A 21797-nucleotide genomic window follows, 5' to 3' on the forward strand; every position below is an offset into this window, starting at 1 on the left:
AGCATTCCAATGCTCTTTCCCAAGATCTGCCATGTACCTACTAGTAACAGAAATGGCATGGGCCAGGTCTGCCATATTGAATTTTTTCAGAACTTTCTCACTGTAGTCAGTTTGAAGCAACCACAGCCTTTTACAGCTTCTGTCCCTCTGAATATTAATGCCTAGGAACTTCCTTACTTCACCCAGATCCTTCATTTCAAAACTAGACTTCAAATCTTCCTTGACTTTCTGTATCTCATCCATAGATGATCCAGCAAGGAGCATATCATCTACATAAAGCAATAGATAGGTAATTGATGTACTACCTTTCTTCTTTATGTAAATGCAGTCATCAAATTGTGACCTTATGAAACTAATTTTCCTCATCTGCCCATCAAACTTCCTATTCCACTGCCTAGGACTTTGTTTTAGTCCATAAAGGCTCTTTTTCAGCAAGTAAACCTTGTCTTTTGATTCTGAAGGACCACTTCCCTCTACCGTTCATCGACCAGATGTTGGAGCGGTTGGCTGGGAGGCAATATTTCTGTTTCCTGGACGGATACAGCGGCTACTTCCAGATCTACGTGGATCCTGAAGACCAGGATAAGACCACATTTACCTACCTGTTTGGAACCTATGCATATAGGCGGATGTCGTTCGGTCTGTGTAACGCTTTAGGAACGTTCCAACGCTGCATGATGAGTATTTTTCTGATTTGGTCGAAGATTGCATAGAAATCTTCATGGACGACTTCACAGTCTATGGAGACTCTTTTGATTCGTGTCTACGCCATCTAGACGTGGTTCTGGAGAAATGCCAAGTAAGGAACCTGGTCCTAAATTTCGAAAAATGTCATTTCATGGTTACAGAGGGTATTGTTTTAGGGCATGTGGTGTCAAAAAGAGGAATCCAAGTGGATCGAGCCAAGGTTGAAGTCATATCCAAGCAACCATTCCCTACCAACCAGAAGGAGATAAGAGGTTTTATGGGGTATGTAAGGTTCTATCGAAGGTTCATCAAGGATTTAGCTAAAATTGCCCAACCTCTTACCAGACCCCTCCAAAATAAAGTCGAGTTTGTCTTTGATGAGCATTGCGAAGCTGCTTTGAACCTCCTCAAGGAAAATCTGATATCCGCTCCAATCATCGGGCACCTGACTGGGATCACTCCTTCGAGGTGATGTGCGATGCCAGTGACTATGCAGTGGGAGCCGTCTTGGGTCACAAGGTTGAAGGTAAGAGATACGTGATATTCTATGCGTCGAAGACCCTGAATCAAGCCCAACGGAATTATGACACCACTGAGAAAGAAATGTTGGTCGTGGTGTATTCGTTCCAGAAATTCTGACAGTATTTATTGGGGTCCAAGGTCATCGTCTATACTGACCATGCGACTATTAAGTATCTGATTGCCAAGAATAAATCAAATCCCGACTAATCAGATGGGTGCTACTCCTGCAAGAGTTTGATTGGGATGTGGAAGACAAGCGAGGAGTTGAGAACAAGGTAGCAGATCATCTAAGTAGAATCGTGCAAGAAGGGAGCAGCGAAGATGTGCAGGATAGATTTCTGAAGGAACACCTGTGTGAAGTGGTTTTCTCCACCAAAGGAATCGACTGAGAAGAAGTTATGAAGCTTACTGGCCAGGATGTGACGGCAAAGGAAAGGAAAAAGTTGGGCAAGAGCTATGGTTTGCTGATCTGGCCAACTACCTAATAACAGGGGAACTCCCAGAAGCGCCCAGCATTATGAAGGCTCAGATGATGAAGATCAGAAGTTATGCGAAATACTATTTTTGGGACGACCCATACTTGTGGAAGGTAGGAGGCGATCAAGTGATAAGAAGATGCGTTCCTGACTGGGAGCAGAGAGATGTATTGACACATTGCCACTCCTTGGCATGTGGAGGGCATTTCGGACCCAAGAAGATTGCGAGAAAGGCCCTTGATAGTGGATTCTACATGCCGACATTTAACAGAGACGCATATGAGTTCTGCAAAAACTGCAACCGTTGTCAACTGATCGGTGGAATCTCTACACGAGATGAAATGCCACAAGTGCCGGTTATTGTTTGCGAGGTGTTCGACATTTGGGGTATGGACTTCATGGGTCCTTTTCCCTCATCCTACGAAAACTCATATATTCTGGTAGCAGTTGATTATGTCTCTAAGTGGATCGAGGCCAAGGCCAAGTTTTTAAAGAGCAATATGTGAAGCATTGGGAGGTTGCCAAGTTTTTAAAGAGAAATATATTCAGTCGATTCGGAGTACCGAGAGCCATCATATCAAATTAGGGAACTCATTTTTGTAATCGTACCATTGAAGCATTGATGAAGAAGTATGGTGTTCACCACAGATTATCTAGCCCCTACCACCCGCAAGCCAACGGTCAAGCTGAGATCTCTAACAGAGAGATAAAGAGCATCCTAGAAAAAACAGTCAACCCTTCTAGGAAGGACTGGAGCACGAGGTTGGAGGATACTCTATGGGCATACAAGACGCCGATAGGAATGTCCCCTTACCGCATCGTTTTCGGGAAGATGTGTCAATTACCAGTAGGGGTCGAACATCGAGCATACTTGGCAGTACAATAAGTTAACATGAATGCTAAAGCCTGTGAGGAGGAAAGGAAGCTGCAGCTACAGGAGTTGGAGGAACTCAGATTGGAAACATTTGATTCCGCCATGTGGTACAAGGAAAGGACAAAGTTATGGCACGACAAGAATCTAAGGACCAAAGATCTCCAAGTTGGCCAGAAAGTACTACTCTTTCAATCGCGATTGAAGTTGATGCTTGGGAAGCTTAAATCAAAGTGGGCAGGACCTTACATCATAACTGCACTGCGTTCCAACGGAACGGGGAAAATTTCAGGGAATGCTCGTAACTCTGAACCATTTATCGTAAATGGACATAGACTGAAGGTATTTAGGGATAACACGGAGATGTGTGTAGTGGATGAAATTCCACTACACGCACACCGTAATGTCGCCTAATGATCAGTAGGATAGGAATTTGGAGTTCCACCTGGTCAGCTTTTTTTAGGATAAGGTTTGCATGTACTGACCAGGTAGAATTTCAAATTGCCTAAGGTATTAGTGTAAATATTGTAAATATTTAGTAGTTTAAAATTTAATGTTAACCAAGTAACAAAATTTGAAAACTAAAAAAATATTTTTGGTACTTATATTTTATTCGGAGTACGTACTGACCGAACTGACCGAAGTAGTTTCCAATTTGGTGTAACTCTGAAAATATATCTAAGTCTCCTTTTATTTTATTTCCATACTTAGAAAAATTAGGGGGAATTTTGAATTCGAATTGGGGAGGTAGTTATTTTATTTTGTCGTCGAGTACACCTTTTTTCCCAGGTGCAGGTGCGATGGGGGGCGCGTGGGTCAGAGAAAGAGACGGGCGCTATCCCACCAACTGCTCGCGTCAAAAACGGCAGAGACGAAGGGGGCGCAACCCGATAACCGCTCCAGCCGGTTGAACCCTGCAACTGCCACCCCCATATATAAACCTCCCAGAAACCACCCCCTCTCATTTTCCACCTTCAGAAATCGACCCCCCCTCCCCGCAAAGAAATCAAACACCGGAAAAATCAAAAGAAACCACCGGTACCACCATTAACCCACTGAACTAACCATGAGAAATAAGAAATGGGCTTATAAAACATCCAAAACCATGTCCTCACCACCGCGAGAGGAGGAAACCGAAGACCTAACTGCTGGAGAGCAGCCGGCGAACCAACCACCACCACCAGAGGAACCACCCACAAATCCCCCGCCGACAAATCAACCGCCCCCACCTCAACCCTTGCAACTAGGAACCATGATATCAGCAGAGGCGTTAGACGCGTTCCTTCAAACGACAAACCCTAGGGTAAATTGGGGGGCAACACTGGTGAGTTCTACCCAAGTCTTGGGCACTACCTCTACCGTGAGTGGGATGCCTACAGTTTCTATCTCTCCATCAACAGTTCAGGCATCCGAAATTCCTTCAACCGTCGCTCCAGAATCAACAACTCCTTTACCCACCGAACCCTCCCAAAAATATTTGTACCCCGTGGAACTCCATTACCCTCACCAAAGCCGAACCAAGACAAGCCCTTGGATGTGAGCCCCCTTTCAACATACCAACTATCTCATATCTTTGTGTGGTGAGCTCCTCTTGATCAACTCAGTCAGCTAGCCAGGCTCCTCTTGATCAACTCAGTCAACTAGTCAGGCTCCTCTTGATCAACTCAGTCAACTAGCTAGGCTCCTCTTGATCAACTCAGTCAGCTAGCCAGGCTCCTCTTGATCAACCCAGTCAGCTAACTGATCATTTTTCCTTCAGTTTTGGCATGTTTTTTGCTTCTTTTCCAAGTTGATCAAGTTGCTGCTCAGCTCGGCCATTCCAGTACTTTCTTAGTTCCTGCACACTTGAATGACCTTAGTACCCCGATTAGTGTAATAACTACCAATAAACCATGCTTAAAACGAGCCCTATCAGACCCAATCAGGGATCTATGGAAGGTTATGGATATGGCCTCCCCCAATTAGATTTTTACTAATTAAATTGAACCCACAATTTAATACAAGCTTATATTGGAATATTACAAGCAGCCACTACAGAAGTAATATTGCACTGCCCATCCTAATCCGAAATTATAAGTAATCCGGGTTTTGTTTGTCATTCATTTCCCGCGCTTAAGATAGAAATGTCCATTAATTATTAGTGTCAGCTATGAACTTAATTAATTAACATCTTATTAATTCCAAGAGTGGACTTAGCAAAAAACGTGTATTTATTATTCATAGAGTAATCAAACTCCAACTAGCTAGGTTCTGAATAATAAAGCCTTGTTTCGAGCTCCTCTTGAGGATGTTATCAAACGAGACTCACCTCGCACACGATTCAATATAATAGCAATCCTAGCACCGCTAGATATTAATCACCACGACCCAATATACCAGGATTATTGGGTTGCGAAAAACCCGCCCTTTTTGGTAAGTCAAAGTAGTGCATAATCAATACCGTATGCTCAATGCTAACGTACATTGATTAAGAAATAAATAATTTATCAAGACCTCTTCTTTCAGTAGATAGCGTAAAGACTTGTCTTGCTGTTAGATTCATTTCAGTGTTGTACCACACCAATGTCATCTTATTTCAGTAAGGCTTAGAAATATGAGGACCGACATTGCAACCTTTCACGATAGGTAGTCTAGGCATATCTGGGTTGTGAAATTCTTATTTTTCTTTGTTCAGAACTGACCGTGTTACCTTAAAGTGGACGTCGCCCACGACCGGTCTACTAAAACAATGACTTAAACTTTGTTAAGTTACTTATACATTTAAACATGTAATAACCATCCATTAAATGTAAAACATAACAACATTATGACAAAAATAATCTGTTTTATCCATTGGAAAATAAAATAAAGAGTTTTACAGTATTCAATCACTCGAAAGGTGATTTCTAGTATACAAACTCTGACAATCTCCCACTTATATTCAAAATAAATGTGCACTACGTCTAATTCTCCCACTTATATTGAAAGCGGGTTGAGGTCTTGAATGAGTCGAAGTTCCATCCCTTCAACATGGTGCTCGAACGGTTTCACCGCCAATGCCTTGGTAAAAGGATCTGCCAGGTTGTTCTCTGACATAATCTTGACCACTTTTATGTCTCCTCTCTGCACTATATCTCTAATGATATGATACTTCCTCTCTATGTGTTTGCTTGCTTTGTGAGCTCGTGGTTCTTTCGAGTTTGCCACAGCACCAGAATTGTCACAATAAATGGTGATGCTCTTGTACAGATTTGTAACCACACCTAAGTCCATAAGGAATTTTTTAAGACATACTGCCTCCTTTGCAGCCTCCGAAGCGGCCACATATTCGGCTTCCATGGTAGAGTCTGCGATGCCTTTCTGTTTCACACTCTTCCAAATTACAGCACCACCTCCTAAGGTGAACACATGTCCAGAAGTAGATTTTCTCAAGTCCTGGTCAGCTTGAAAGTCTGAGTCAGTATATCCCAAAGGACAGAGCTCGGATGCATTGTAAACTAGAGCATAGTCCTTAGTCTGTTTAAGGTACTTGAGTATGTTCTTTACGGCAGTCCAATGTCATTGGCCCAGATTCGACTGATATCTTGCCACCATGCCAACAGCAAAGCAAATATCAGGCTTTGTACAAAGTATAGCATACATGATACTACCAACTGCCGAAGCATATGGTATCCTTCTCATCTCTTCTATCTCAGACGGCGTCTTAGAACACATCTCTTGAGATAGATGGATGTCATGTCTAAAAGGTAAGAAACCTTTCTTGGCATATTACATGCTAAAGCGACTAAGTACAGTGTCGATGTAAGGTTCTTAAGATAAGCACAACGTTCTCTTCTCACGATTCTGAATAACCTTGATACCGAGAATGTGTCCCGCGTCTCCCATATCCTTCATCCCGAACTGGTTTGACAACCAAGTTCGTACTGATGACAACATCTTTTTATTGTTTCCAATTAGAATAATGTCATCTACATATAAAACTAAGAACACAACATTTCCCTTTTCAACCTTCTTAACGTCCATCTGCCATACTTCCCAATCCATGTAAGCTGCTATAGACAGAAGTATCCGGATCGATTTGAGCATGGCCACCGGGGAGAAGGTCTCGTCGTAATCGATACCTTCTTTTTGGGTATACCCCTTAGCCACTAGTCTTGCCATAAAGACTTTAACTTGTTCATCGGTTCTACGCTTACGTTTGTATATCCATTTGCTCCCAATGGCAGTACAGCCTTCAGGTAGGACGGAAAAATCGTAGACGTCTTTGTCTATCATTGATTGTAGTTCCGAATCCATTCCTTTCACCCATTTGCAATGATCGACATCCGCCTACGCCTCTGCAAAGTTCCAGGGATCTAATACATTGCTGTTTGAGGAGTGATCCATAGATTCCCCCAAACCAATGTATCTATCGGGCTCATGTGAGACCCTCCCATTGCGACGCGGCACTACAGCAATTGGAGTAGAAGTTGAAGTTGCGGGAATTGTTTGTACACTTGGTACTGGTTCTTGGTTAATGGAACTTGTGACAGAAGTTAGCTCGTCAAGAGCTACTTCACTGCTGGGTTTATGATTCATTACAAAGTCTTCGTCTAAATATGTTGTGTGAGTGCTCACAATGACTTTCTTATCTCGGAGACTATAGAATTCATAAGCTTTCGACCCTTTAGGGTAACCTATAAACAAACATACCTCTGTCCTTGATTACAGCTTAGTTGTATCATTTTCCAATACATGAGCCGGACAACACCATATCTTGAGATGTTCTAGATTGGGCTTGGGCCCAGTCCACAACTCATATGGTATAGTAGGAACATATTTTGATGGTAAATTGTCTAAAATATGACTTGCAGAAAGCAAGGCAAGTCCCCAAAACGAAATAGGTAGTCGTGCATAAGTCATCATCGATCGGACCATGTTCAACAAGGTCCTATTCCTTCTTTCAGCCATGCCATTCTGTTGGGGCATGCCCGGCGCGATCAATTGGGATTTAATTCCCTCTACTGACAAGTAGTCCAAAAACTCGGCACTTAGGTATTCGCCTCCGAGATCGGATCGCGCTCTTGATACGTTTTCCATGATGTGTCTCTGCATATGCCTTGAATTCTTTGAACTAGTCAAAATATTCAGACTTCAAACGCATCAAATAAACGTGTCTGACTTTCGAATAAGCATCAATAAAAGTGATGAAATATCGATAGCCACCCCTTGCCTTGGTTGACATTGGTCTACACACGTCAGTATGAACGACCTCTAGTACTTCCTTGGCCCTATTACCATTCACCCTAAAAGGTCTCTTAGTCATCTTGCCTTCTAAGCAGGATTCGCACGTTGAAAACGGCTCCTTCTCTAGACCTTTAATAAGGTCTTGGTCCACAAGAGAATGGATCCTTCTTTCGTTGGCAAAATCAAGTCTAAGTACGTTTCGTTCATTGAACTTGAAGGTTCTTTCCTTTTCCTTGAAATTTTCGATGTAGTCTTGAGTCTGATCTGCGATCATTAAATTGTGTAGATGTGATTATGTACATATTGTTTTTCATGATACCACGACAGATATAAGAACCATCTTTCTTAATAACGCAATTGTCATTAAAATAAATCGAATATTCATCAAAAACTAATTTAGAAACTGAAAGTAAATATCTTCTAAAAGAAGGTATCAACAAAACATTCTTCAAAATAAAAAATCTATCACTACTAAAACACAAATAAACGTCTCCCACTGCAACGGCTGCCACTTTTGTAGCATCGCCCAGCTGGACCTCGATCTCACGATCATATAGCCGTCTTGTCACCTGCATTAGGTTAGGATCAAAACAAGTATGATCAGTAGTTGCTGTGTCAATAACCCAAGTATGAGTAGACGTCGAAGCCAAACATGACTCGACCACTAGAGCTTGGTGCATACCTGTAGCCTTGCCCTTTCTAGGACAGTCTGGCTTCCAATGCCCCTTCTGTCCACACTTGAAGCACTTACCAGTTTGCTTCTTGTTTACCTTCCTTTTCTTCTTTCCCTTAGTGTCCTTAGCGAAAACCTGGTTCGGCACTTTCTTCTTTCCTGCGCGGGCCAGAGGAATGATGTGTCGAACAAACCATCGCCGCCTTAGCTTGGATCATAAAAACCTCCGCCAACTGAAGTTCAGTCAACAATTCAGCCAAGGTGTAGTCCCTTTTGTTCATCTCAAAGTTGAGCTTGAACTACTGAAAGCTATGGGGTAGACTTTGAAGGATTATAGTAACTTAGGACTCGGGATCAATTGTCCCTCCCAAAACCTCAATTTGATTGAGGTGGCTCAACATCTCAAGGACATGGTCCCGCAAAGATGTGTCTTCCTTCATAGTCTTCGCCATGATACTCCGAAAGGCTTGAGACTTAGCCGTTCGATTCTGAGTACCAAAAAGATTTGTACGATTTTGCATAATCTCGGTAGCAGTCGCCATGGCAGCATGCTGATGTCTAAGCACTGTTGACATGGAGGCCAACATATAACACTTAGCCATCTCATTTGCCTTATGCCACCGTTTATGCGCATCTCGTACTGCCTGCGCAGCATTAGCCGCCGGCACAGGAGGTCGTGCAGTAGTGAACACAAACTTGTACTCATCGGCTGTGAGAACGATGTCCAAATTTTGTTTCCATTCTATGTAATTTTAGCCCTTGAGTTTGTTTTCTTTAAGAATTGCTGAAAGAGGATTGAATGACATTTTGACGATTTAGATTGCACTACAAAACAGAAGATTTACTATTTGTCACAAACTTATGTAATGAAATTGAAGAGATTAACCATAGAACTTTTCAAAATCTTACAACTGTAAAATTAAAATTTTGTACCCTCAAGCAGATGTCAATACGCATTAAAATTTTAGTATTTTTACTAGTCACAACACCGACGAATAGTCCAGAGACCGCAGCACGGCATGGCCGCCAAATGTTGCCTAAGCACGACCATCAAATTTAGCATTACAGAATCTCGTTTCTACAACACACTCTCATAACAATGCTCATGTGTTGATAACAAAATCAAGATATCTCATAAATTCTATTAGGATTATTGTCCTCACAGCATGGGTGGCGATAATATTGGAAACTACTTTCTAGTCCATACTATTTATAATTGAGAAGTACACCTATATGAACTTGCTATTTATTATGATTATTGTCCCCACAGCATGGGTGGCGATAATATTCAGAAAATGGCTTCATAAGTTGTGGACCAATCGATGGAGACCATATACAAAACGTGGTTTTGAAATTATCGATTAGATATTTTTAGTAATGGTTTTTCATTAATTATCCTTAACCTTAAGGCAGAAAAAGGCTTAGTTAAATTTTGTTGGTATTTAATTGACTGGATAATTAAAGCTTTTATAATCTATTAATATCTTATTTAAGGAAGTTTTATTAATTAAAGTTCAATTCTTATTCATGTCTTTTATAAGATGTATCTAAAATAAATTGAATTATTTATGTCTTGGACTGACACGAAAATTAAACTTAAATTAATTCCTATTAGGAAGAGAATAATTATATTATTAAATGTATTTCTACATATCTATCCATATAAGGATTCTAGATATATAATAATTAGGAAACTATTAAATTATTCTTGTCCATATCATCTACAAATAAAATAAAATAAATTTATTTCCATAGATATAGTCAATAATCAAAATATTCCAATAACCTAGGGAAATCTTCCCAAAATATTTTATTTCAATTAAATAATAATATTTTAATAATTTCTTTTAATTTCAAGAATTAAATAATCATAAAATAATATTTCATCGTTATCTCGTCGATCGAGGTTCGCACGAATCGACGACGATGAAAAATCCGACGAGTTCACCGTCAGAAATCCGACGCACACTGCATCACGGAAGCCCGCGCACGTCGCGGATCAGCGCTGGGCGCGTTGTCTCGGCCAGCGGCTCACGCTGTCGCGTGCCGCTCTCAGTCGCACGTCGCGTCCTCTCGCCCATCACCATGGCTCGTCGGGTACTGACAGCTCTCGGCCAGCAGCGTGCAGAGATGTGCCGCTGCTCTCGGCCAGTCACCGCCTCTCGTCTCAGCCATGCGTGCACCGTCTGCTCCCACTGGTTCAGCCAGCGTCGCGCCACGGGGCACGTCGCTCTCGGCCTGGCCTGGCACTGACGGTCGGGACCATCTGCCTAGGGTTAGGACTCGGTGTCTCGGAGTGTTCTCGGTCGAACCGCCGTACCGCGCCAGCCTCCATCCGTCGACCTTGGTGCGGGGGGGCGCTTAGGGTTTGCGATCTCGGTCAGCGGCGCGCACGAGCCCACGCTCATCTGCACGTCGCCCCATGACCATGAACCCTCGGCTCCCACTCAATCGACGACCCTTCGTCAAACCCACGTGGTGCGATCCGTCTCGCCGACGTATCGCATGTCTCGCGTGCTCGAACAATTCAAGTTCTTTGATTCAATTGTTCTTGAGTTCAACATGCATAAAATAATAACAACAACACCAAGAACATGCTTCGCAATCAAATAACACATGCATACATGAATTTCGTGAAATTTAAATCCAAATAATCAGAGACAAAGACTGGCTCTGATACCAATTGATGGGGTTGGTAGCGGAAGCGTACATTAATCAATTACATAATAATTCTAATCTATTTAGCAGATTATTTAGACAAAATCTATTCGCGCAATTATCTCATGTATCATGCTCATAACTTTAATTAAATCATGCTTTAGCGTAATTGAAACATAAAACAGCTTTCTACGGATTAGCCAATTTACCTTGAAGATTCTCCAAAGATCAAAGGTAGCTAGTGCCTTCTCCAAGTGAAGATCTTGAGTACTAAACCACGGATCTTCTTACTGGTTCCCGGATTGTACGCTGATATTAGTGTGGGCTGATCTCACCAAAATACTAGGACTTAAATAAAGAAGACAGAAATTCTAACTCACGGAGGTGAGCTGAAGGAGAAAAATTGCCCCTCTTGGTTTAGGATAGGGGGACGAAAATTTTAAATAAAATTATGTGTCTTTTTTGTCTCATTTATTCTCCTATTTATATTAAGTCACATATTGGGCCCAGTCAGGGATCTATGAAAGGTTTTGGATATGGCCTCCCCCAATTAGCTTTTAACTAACTAAATTGAACTCAAATTTAATACAAGCTTATATTGGAATATTACGAGCAGTCACTACAGAAGTAATATTGCACTACCTATCCAAATCTGAAATTATAAGTAATTCGGGTTTTGTTTGTCATTCATTTCCCGCGCTTAAGATAGAAACGTCCATTAATTAATTAGTGTCTGCTATGAACTTAATTAATTAACATCTTATTAATTCCAAGAGTGGACTTAACAAAAAATGCGTATTTATTATTCATAAAGTAATCAAACTCCAACTAGCTAGGTTCTGAATAATAAAGCCTTGTTTCGAGCTCATCTTGAGGACGTTATCAAACGAGACTCACCTCGCGCACGATTCAATATAATAGCAATCCTAGCACCGCTAGATATTAATCACCACTACCCAATATACTAGGATTATTGGGTTGCGAAAAACTCGCACCATTTGGTAAGTCAAAGTAGTGCATAATCAATACCATATGCTCAATGCTAACGTACATTGATTAAGAAATAAATAATTTATCAAGACCTCGTCTTTCAGTAGATAGCGTAAAGACTTGTCTTGTTGTTAGATCCATTTCAGTGCTCTACCACACCAATGTCATCTTATTTCAGTAAGGCTTAGAAATATGCGAACAGACATTGCAACCTTTCACGATAGGTAGTCTAGGCCTATTTGGGTTGTGAAATTCTTATTTTTCTTTGTTCAGAACTGACCGTGTTACCTTAAAGTGGACGACGCCCACAACCGGTCTACTAAAACAAAGACTTAGACTTTGTTAAGTTACTTATACATTTAAACATGTAATAAGCATCCATTAAATGTAAAACATAACAACATTATGATAAAAATAATCTGTTTCATCCATTGAAAAATAAAATAAAGAGTTTTACAGTATTCAATCACTCGAAATGTGATATCTAGTATACAAACTCTAATACTCTTTCACTTCCACAATACCAAAGCATTGAAATGAAATGCATTAATCACCAATAGATATATAATTCAAGAGAAACACATAACTTAATGAAGTTTCCAATTAAAGCCATTACAATACCAAAATGCAAAACAAGAGACATTAGATCAATAGTTATACCAAAATATATTAGCTGAATAAGTACCAAAGGCTGATTGCAAGCACATCCCCTAGGAACCAACATCAGGTGTGCTCAAGGAAAGGAGGAAAATGTATTAAAGCAACAAATATACTAAAGGTCTAGAGCCAATGGATTCACTCAGCATTATTATTGAGAATCAACACATATAATTAAATAACCTAAGGCATTGCAAAGATATCCCATCACATTAGTCTTCAACAAATTAATTTTTCTCAAAAAGTACACACTGCCACATACACATACTAACTAACTACTCAATGCATCTGACTTTTAGTGGCAATTTCTTAGATTTCTCAAAAAAACAAGAAAAATTAAAATTAAAATCCTAATAAAAACAATGGCACCATTAGTCATCAATCAAATTCATTATTCTCCCTAAATCAAACCACGTTATGAAATGCATTTAATTACCAATATAAGGATAATTCAAGAGAAACACATAACATAATGAAGTTTCCTATTAAAGCCATTACAATACCAAAATACAAAACAAGAGACATTATGTCAACAGTTATACCAAAATATATTAGCTGAAAATTCTACAATCACGTACACTATATTTTTCTCATTTTGCTTAGTTATTTTTCTGTTTCCTATTTTAGCTACTGTTTTATGATGATTGAATAATGTTTTGCAGACTTTATTCTTCAACTTAATCAAAGAAGAAATTGAAGAAATCTACTACAATAAAATGTTCTAATAAAAGCAATGGCACCATTAGTCATCAATCAAATAGTTAAAACCCCATTAATGCATTAATGTATATATAGCAGAAAGTTCAACTCCCTTTTTCTGCACATCACAAAAAGCTTTCTCATCATCAAATTCTAAAATAAGTAAAATAGAATTAAAAACTAGCATACATAGTACTCAAACGGTGGATACATAAAATTGCAGAATCATTACCAAAAAAAAAGATTTTTGCTTTTCCATTCAATAAGCCTCGTAGACTGAAGAATCATTAAATCAAGTACAAAAGGAGGACTGAATTAGACAAAATTGCCAAAAAGGATAAAAATTAAATTCACTACCAATTATGTATAGTACTTATAAGTATTCCGGACTTGGAAGGTAGGAGCACGACCACGTTCACACGGGAAAGAGAGAGATTTGGAAACCACGAGCTGTGAATCTGCTGCAGCAGACGGCGGTGGTGGAGTGTGGAGTAGTGCTGCGGCGGAGTGGTGGTGGAGTGCTGCAGCAGGGTGGCGGTGGGAGTGAAATCGAGTGTGAGTTAGAGATCTAGGGTTACGCTTTTGTTTTGAATCTTTTGATAATTATTAACTAAATTTAAATCAAATTGTGGTAATAAATATTAATGATCCATTGTATTTGAGTCTTTCACTATTTGAAAATATAAAATATTATAATATTATAAATAATAAGTATATTAAATATATATAATTATTAACGGTATATACCGTAACTTTGCGGTATATACCGTTCATTTTGCGGTATATACCATAATTGTGATATGATGCGGCATACCGCGGTATATACAAAATTCATACATTTGTCGTACTTAAATCTGTCGGTAAGGTATCATAACGTATCGAAAAGTACGACATACCGAAAATTCAGTATTTTTCGATACGGTAAGTGCGGTATTTCGATATTTCAGTATATTTTGTCAGCCCTACATCTATTGAATGAAATTACAATGCAATAACTCTTTAAATTTTTACTTTTATTTAGGATTGTTAACTAAATTTTAATTTAAAACTTAGTTTTCCTTTATGAATTTGACATATTCTAAATTTTCTTTCTCTACTGTAACTTTTTCCTTTTTCTTTGCAAATTATCCAAGTAAACTCAAAATTTTCTTTCCTTTTTCCTTTTTCCTTTTTCCTTTTTCCTTTCTCTACTGTAACTTTGCAAATAAAGACTGAAAAGTATGATTGGCATACCAAAATTTGGAGTGGAACTCAATTAAATACCTGAGTTCAGAATAATCACGCTTCGAAAATAATTGAGCTAACAATAGCACCCTTGAATCCATTAAGGGCCTAGAAATCATTTTATTACATCGTATCTATTCCATCACGTTACTAACTATGTCTCCTCATAATAAGAATAATCTATATAATTTGACCACAACCATTTCGCATGCTTATTGCTCCGTACTAGTACTATTATACCGTATAAAATGATACTCCTTCAATCCCTCTGTAGTAGAGGCGTTTCTTTTCGACACGAAATCTAAGAAATTGTTAAAAGTGAGTTAAGTGAAGAGAGAATAAAGTAGAAAAGGAAAAAGGTAGAGAGATGAGGAAAAAATAAAGTAAGAGAATATAAAATAAAAGTAAAAAAAAAGTTGAAGAAAAGTTGTGTTTTTTGCCAAAATAGGAAATGACTCAATTATAATGGGACAACCAAAAAATAATTACAACTCAACTACAGAAGAACGGATGGAGTAATATAAATTTGTGCACCTACTTAGAAGAACTAGTTTGGCTTCATGAAATCATCGATCAAATTAATTTCTAATGTTCTGATAATTTTAGTATGGGCTGCAAATCTAGAAGAGTTTGCGAAGCCAACCTAATCCTGGCACATTCAACCCGACTTGAATCTTACAAGATATAAGAAATACGAGTCATAGATAGTTACAACTACAAATGTTAGGTTTAAAGCAAAGGTAGCCATGGTTGTATAAAATGCATGTTTATACATATGTAATGAGCTTATATGTGATGAGAAAAATTACTAAATTTGTATCAAATTGACAGATTAAATGGAATTACAAAATATTTTTATAACCTACATGAATTTTTGGAGAAAATTGAAAACTTAGACATCTGTCGGGTGAATTTTTTAGTGAAAAAACGATCATACGAAACATGAGTGGGAATAATGCGTAAGGAGTTCAAGAAGAATTCCTACTATTTAGGACCCATAACCCATAAACAAACAAACAAAAATGTTCATTAATCTCCAAGATCCAAATCATAGGTCGATTAACAAAACTTGGTTCGAAACAAAGTAGAAAAAAATTTAAGTTTCAAAACTATTATATAATAGAATCCGAAGAATGTCAGAGCTCAAGCCTTCCTAGGTTTGCTAGTTGCCAACTGCGACTCAGCCTGTGAATTTACAAGAAATTACATTATTGGGTCAGGACTTAATCTAATATAGGAATTATACAATATACATTACATTAGCTAATTGGCGCTTGAATTAAAGATGAGATTGTTACCTCCTTTTTCACGGATTCTTCCTTCTCTGACAGAATCAACTCAATATGGCATGGTGAGGACATGTAGGCTAAGAATAACAAGGTCATATTAGTATATCCACAAAGTTAGATTTATGAAAGGAAAAGATCAGAATGATATGCTAACATACGGTTAATCCTTCCATGGGCACGGTATGTCCGACGCCTTTGCTTCTGAGCCTGGTTAACCTGAATGTGAGAAATGAATAGTGCATCCACATCCAAACCTTTCACCTGTTTATAAATAAATCATTAGACATAGGAAATAGGATAATGGATAAAATCATGTCACTAAGGAGAAGTATGTGCACCTCAGCATTGCTTTCAGCATTCTTCAGTAAATCCAAGATAAACTTGGCAGATTTCACAGGCCAGCGCCCCTGACCATTAGAGTGTCTGTTCTTGGCCTGAGCAGTTCGCCCAACACCACCACAGAAACGAGTGAAGGGAATGGCCTGTTTGTGGGCAAGCACATCTTCCAAGTATCTCTTTGCCTTCACCAGAGGTAGCTTTCGGATGGCATGCGCTGTTTCTCTAGTGTTCTGAAAGCATAAAATTAAAATAGAAAGTTAAGGATTATTCTCAAGACAACATCACAAATATATCATCCAATTTTGCACCAGAAACAAGATCACAGGAAGACAATCAATGAAGCAAAATAGAATCCTAAAACGCAACATAACTAAAAAGAATACATAACTCATTTCAATTAAAATAAATGTAGAATTGTTTACTGAACCATCAAATCATAGAAAATATTAAGTGGTTCAACCAACAACATTGCACAACTTGTATCCCTGAAGTTTACGAGAGGCATATTCACAAATGGCAACAGGTCACTGCTTTTTTACATCAGGTTGAACATATACCAGCTAAATAGCTCAAGCCCCACACCACTATTTGAATTACTTAAACTTAGCAAATGAAAGAATTTTATGGGTGTAGCATTGTTTACTGAACCATCAAATCATAAGAAAATATCAAGTGGTTCACCCAATAACATTGCACAACTTTTATCCCTGGTGTTTACGAGAGATCAATTCACAAATGGCAATAGATCCCTGCTTTTATCATCAGGTTAAAAAAATCCAGTTAGTATGAAACTATTTTAAGCAGTGAAGAGGCATGATTTACAAATAACTCGAGCTCCACAAAATCTATATGCACGTTGCAATTAACTAAATACAATCTTGACTTGTTCTAATTTTTGGTGTCTACCTAAAAATTATGAGAAATTTGGTTGCATATAATCTACTTAGAAACAAACTATGTATCTAAAATCAAATTTTTGTTATAAACTATCATTATACTTCTGGGCTTACTACTTGATATTCACTTTAAATCCAAATTCATATCTAAATCTTTCAAAATAAGTATTCAAAACAACCTACGGTTTTGTTTCTTTATTAGGAAAATGAATTAATTCAGAACAACAAACACGAATAAAATAGATAAATTTACCTTGAAATGAACTCGGAGATCGGATCCCCTAGCTTTGCATGCTGAAACAAAAACACAAGCATAGCAAAATCACAAACAAGCAGAGAAAAGAAGCAGAGCTGAATAAATCATCGTAAAACAACATTAGCCTACATTTAGTGATGTTGTCCGGCTCTCTCGAGTACTTGACCTGTAGTTCTTCAGCAGGTCAGAAATCGATAAACAATACTAGAACACAACAGGAATTGGATAAATTGAAATGAGGATAGAAGATACCATTGCTGCTACGGCGGGATCTTGAGCGGAAGATGGAAGTGGAGGAAGAGAAAGAGAAGGGTGCAAGATTTTATAGTAAAAAGGAACCCTAGCTATGAATGGGTAATGGGCTGGGCTAGCGGAGCTTAATTTGTGGCTCTTTTGCTATTGGGCTACCAACTTAAATGGAGTATATGTGTCAACGCCACTGAATTAAGTAGAACTGTAGCATTTATGATTTTTGGTTATTTTTAGTGTAGATTAATTTGAATTTTTTTTATAAATTATTTTTCATCTAATTTAAATCCTTCAAAGTTCAAACACCGTTAATTCATATTGTGATGAATTTGGTAATTTATATTAAAAATCATATAACAGTAAAAATAAAAATAGCATACTCAAAGAAAAGAAGATTATCGATTTGCGTTACATTCATTAATTTATGTGTTTTAGGCACAACAACATTTGTTGTGTTATAGTACCCCTATTACCCAAGGATCTTAATCCCATATATTGGTATGGGTTGCGTACTAATGATAGTACTAGTAGTATTATTTATAGGGATAATAGCTGCTAATATTACTAACTTGGGATAATTTTTAGTGTTCTTGTTAAATTCAAATGGAACAGTTAATTAAATTTCAAATTTTGAAGATTTGTGAAATTTTCCTACCGATTTTTTTGGTCAAACAACATTCCTACACGTCAATTTAATCTTGTGTGGCTCATTACATATATAATAGTCCCCTGTCATAAAAATTTTTTTAAAAAAAAGGCTAGTTTTATCATTTTTTATCACCCAAAATAAGACCAAGTCTAAATATGAATTTTTTTTAATTACACACCACTAATAATATGGACATTAAAATCCATTAACACTACTTTCACCATTTTTCTCTTTTTCGCTCTTACTTTTCCATCATATTTAGCTTACTTTGCCAATTGCACACTAAAACTATTGTCATTTATAAGTTTGTTTATTTTCCGAAGACAGAAGAAGTACTTTTAACTTTCCAATCAAGGGTAATGGTTGTTGATACTCCTTCCGTCCGCAAAGAGTATGAACTTTGGATTCGGCACGGGTTTTAATGTATTATTGTCAAAGTAAGAGAGATATAGATAGAGAAAGTTTTTTAAGTATTATTAGTGGAGAATGGGTCACTCCTCATTAGAGAGAAGAGATTTCCAAAATTGGAATGTTCATACTTTTTGGGACGGACGAAAAAAGAAATAGTGTATACTCTTTAGGGACGGAGGGAGTATTACTAACTTATGGCCTTTTCTGATTTTACCTATTAACTTCAAACATAATTAAAGCCGAAAGGCCTGATTGATACTCCCTCTGTTTTTAAAAAATAGCAACTATTTCCATTTTGGGTCGTTCCTTAAAAATAGAAACTTTATAATCTTTCTATTTTAGGATATGGACCACACAATCCACTAACTTTACTTTCACTACTTTTTCTCTTCCTCTCTCTTACTTTACTAGTTTACTCATTATTCTTTTCATCTTTCTTACTTTACCAATTTTTCTCACTTACTTTACCAATTGTGCATTAAAACATGTGTCGTTTCAAATGTTTACGGAGGGAGTAGATAAGATAACATTTTATCGGCAATTAAAAGCGCAATGAAATTAAAGTTCCATAAAATCTGCTTTTTATTACTGACCGTATTATTATGGCATGAAAAACATTGTCACTAGAAAATACGATTAGAGCGACCGAACAACGTCGTAACGTGTACCAGTGACAAGATTAACAAAGACTAGGTTGAAAAATTTGTTGGTCATCGACTCCGAAAAGGTCTCTCTGCAAATCTGCATTTGACTTTCGCCCGCATTTCAACGTACACCTTCCATGCAGTGGCGGATCCAGGATTTTTATTTCGGGGGTATGACTTTTATATTAATTTAGATTATTAAAATTCGATCGATCATTTTTCTTTCGTTATATTAGTTGTGACTCGTGAATATCTTATACCAATATTAATTGTGAATGAATTATATATGTATACATAAAAATATAATGACTACAAAATAGATAGAAACATATAGCTATGAAATAGGGAGAAGAAAAACAAAATGGAGCAATAATTATAAATAGCAAAACATAAAAACAATATTAATTGTGAATGAATTATATATGCATACATAAAAATATAATGACTACAAAATAGATAGAAACATATAGCTATGAAATAGAGAGAAGAAAAAACAAAATGGAGCAGTAATTATAAATAGCAAAGCATAAAAATAAAAGGAACAAAATCATAAAAACAATATTAATTGTGAATGAATTATATATTCATACAAAAAAATATAATGACTACAGAATAGATAGAAACATATAGCTATAAAATAGAGAGAAGAAAAAACAAAATGGAGCAATAATTATAAATAGCAAAGCATAAAAACAAAAGGAACAAAAATTCGAAAGCAGACGCCACCCCGCTGGGATTCGAACTCGGATTCTTCCATTGAATTAAGGAGTATTCTACCACTGGGCTAAATTCAATGTATAAGAAATAATATTAAAGAAGTCAAGATTTGGGGGTACCACCTACACTGGATCCGCCAGTGCTTCCATGAAGCGCAACGTAGCGGATTCTTGAATTCGCTTAGATCCCACTCACCAAACCTTGAAGTCGAGAGACTCTTACATTTGGGGAATCTTTTTTCTCACGATGGGCTTATGAAGTCGTTTGAATTTCTACTCGATGAATACACTAAAACCTTGTGGATTTGCTTCTTTACATCATCTTGAATTGTAGAAGTTGAGTCTATTTCATTTTCATAGATACTGATAATACATCACATTTCTGTAAGGGTTTTATTGAATTCCATATCAGCCTTTTCTTCTCGATGGAGGGGGAAATGAGACAGAGGAACTCGAGTGAATGGGGGTAAGGGAGTCCGAGTGACAATGGAGGCAAGACTAGAGAGAGAGAGATTCCATTTCGGCAAAGACGGGAGAGAATACAAATTGAAGATTGAAAGGATATGGGCTAGATTAGATTAATATGAATTAAATAATTATAGTTGGGCTACAATTATTATTAGTCCATAAGCCCAACAATCATGAAACCCTAATGACTCTTTGTCTATATAATGGTTATTTATTCTCCATTGTGGAGATGAGAAATATCGTAACATTAGAGAGAAAGTACGTAAAGCTTTGTAGAGAATTCCTAGCTTTCTCTATAGAGCGATTGTACCGAGGAATCGTTCCTGCATCGGATCAGAATACACGTGGACCTCGATAGTAGTGGATTCAACTTGCATGACACAATCGTAGAAGAAAACACAACAACAAGTAAGATTTAGTTCCGTTGTGTATTACGTGCTCAACTTGCAATATGATTATGAATCTAGATCTGTTATTCTTGTCTGCAATTTCCGCTGCGCTCATTAGATGAATACAAGAATTCCTAACAGTGGTATCAGAGCCCGGGGCTTGATTCATAATTGATTTTGTCCTCTAATTAGTTCGTGGAATAATTTTGGAAATTAAAATCATATGTAATTGGGTATACTTTGGAATCTGATTCCAAAACTTTACGAAAAGGTTAATGCTTTCGAAAATTGATTTTGAACAGCTCTCTCCGCCTCTCTAGAATTTTGTGGAAATTGGATTACGCATATGTTTTGAATATCTAAATTAGATTTCATTTATCTAAAAGTTCAGCAAAAGTTCTATTGCCTTTTGGAAATTCTTTACAACAATTTCGAAACTTCATGCGAAATTTTGAACTGTGGATTTTGAAAACTGGGTATTATTTGTATAATCTTGTGAACGGGCGGTGCGAGCTGATCTTTTAATATTAAATATCTATTTATATTAGTTGTGAATTGATATAGATTAGATGATAAATTTATTAATTGGATTAATGGATTAATGAGCAAGAATTTGTTAATATTATTATTTTGGAATAATAAATAATATATGTGCATGATGATGATTTGGAGTTATTACTTGATTTACAAATTTATTAATTTAGAATTAATATAGATTGAATTAATTTCATTAATTTGATTAACAAATTGGGACATAGTTATCATCTGGAAATGATAATATATACTCCACATCACAATATTAATTTGGAATTAATATTAAATATGTATA

The 21797-nt window shown here is 37.4% G+C and overlaps 1 protein-coding gene and 2 non-coding genes across 3 annotated transcripts; all 3 read right to left on the reverse strand.

Moving 5' to 3' along the window:
- Positions 1–15667: 15667 nt before the first annotated feature.
- Positions 15668–17809, reverse strand: LOC121756418 (60S ribosomal protein L17-2). The gene is made up of 7 exons (XM_042151968.1): positions 17695–17809; positions 17572–17608; positions 17440–17480; positions 16290–16520; positions 16110–16212; positions 15961–16028; positions 15668–15847 (listed from the first exon to the last, which is right to left on the reverse strand). Exons 1-7 carry the CDS (start codon positions 17695–17697, stop codon positions 15806–15808), a joined length of 525 nt encoding a protein of 174 aa, XP_042007902.1. The 5' UTR covers positions 17698–17809; the 3' UTR covers positions 15668–15805.
- Positions 16695–16827, reverse strand: LOC121756662. Its single transcript, XR_006041040.1, has one exon. It is a non-coding gene; the product is annotated as a small nucleolar RNA snoR74 (small nucleolar RNA).
- On the reverse strand, positions 16916–17049 carry LOC121756663. Its single transcript, XR_006041041.1, has one exon. It is a non-coding gene; the product is annotated as a small nucleolar RNA snoR74 (small nucleolar RNA).
- Positions 17810–21797: the final 3988 nt, after the last annotated feature.

Source organism: Salvia splendens, chromosome 11 (assembly GCF_004379255.2).
Source record: "Salvia splendens isolate huo1 chromosome 11, SspV2, whole genome shotgun sequence".
NCBI lineage: Eukaryota > Viridiplantae > Streptophyta > Magnoliopsida > Lamiales > Lamiaceae > Salvia > Salvia splendens.

Excerpts from the sequence above, each read along its gene's own strand:
- LOC121756418 (XM_042151968.1), bottom strand. Across the intron at positions 17,481-17,571 it reads GCCGGACAACATCACTAAAT|CATGCAAAGCTAGGGGATCC; the intron begins GTAGGCTAATGT and ends TTTTTGTTTCAG. Across the intron at positions 16,029-16,109 it reads TGCCCATGGAAGGATTAACC|CCTACATGTCCTCACCATGC; the intron begins GTATGTTAGCAT and ends TGTTATTCTTAG.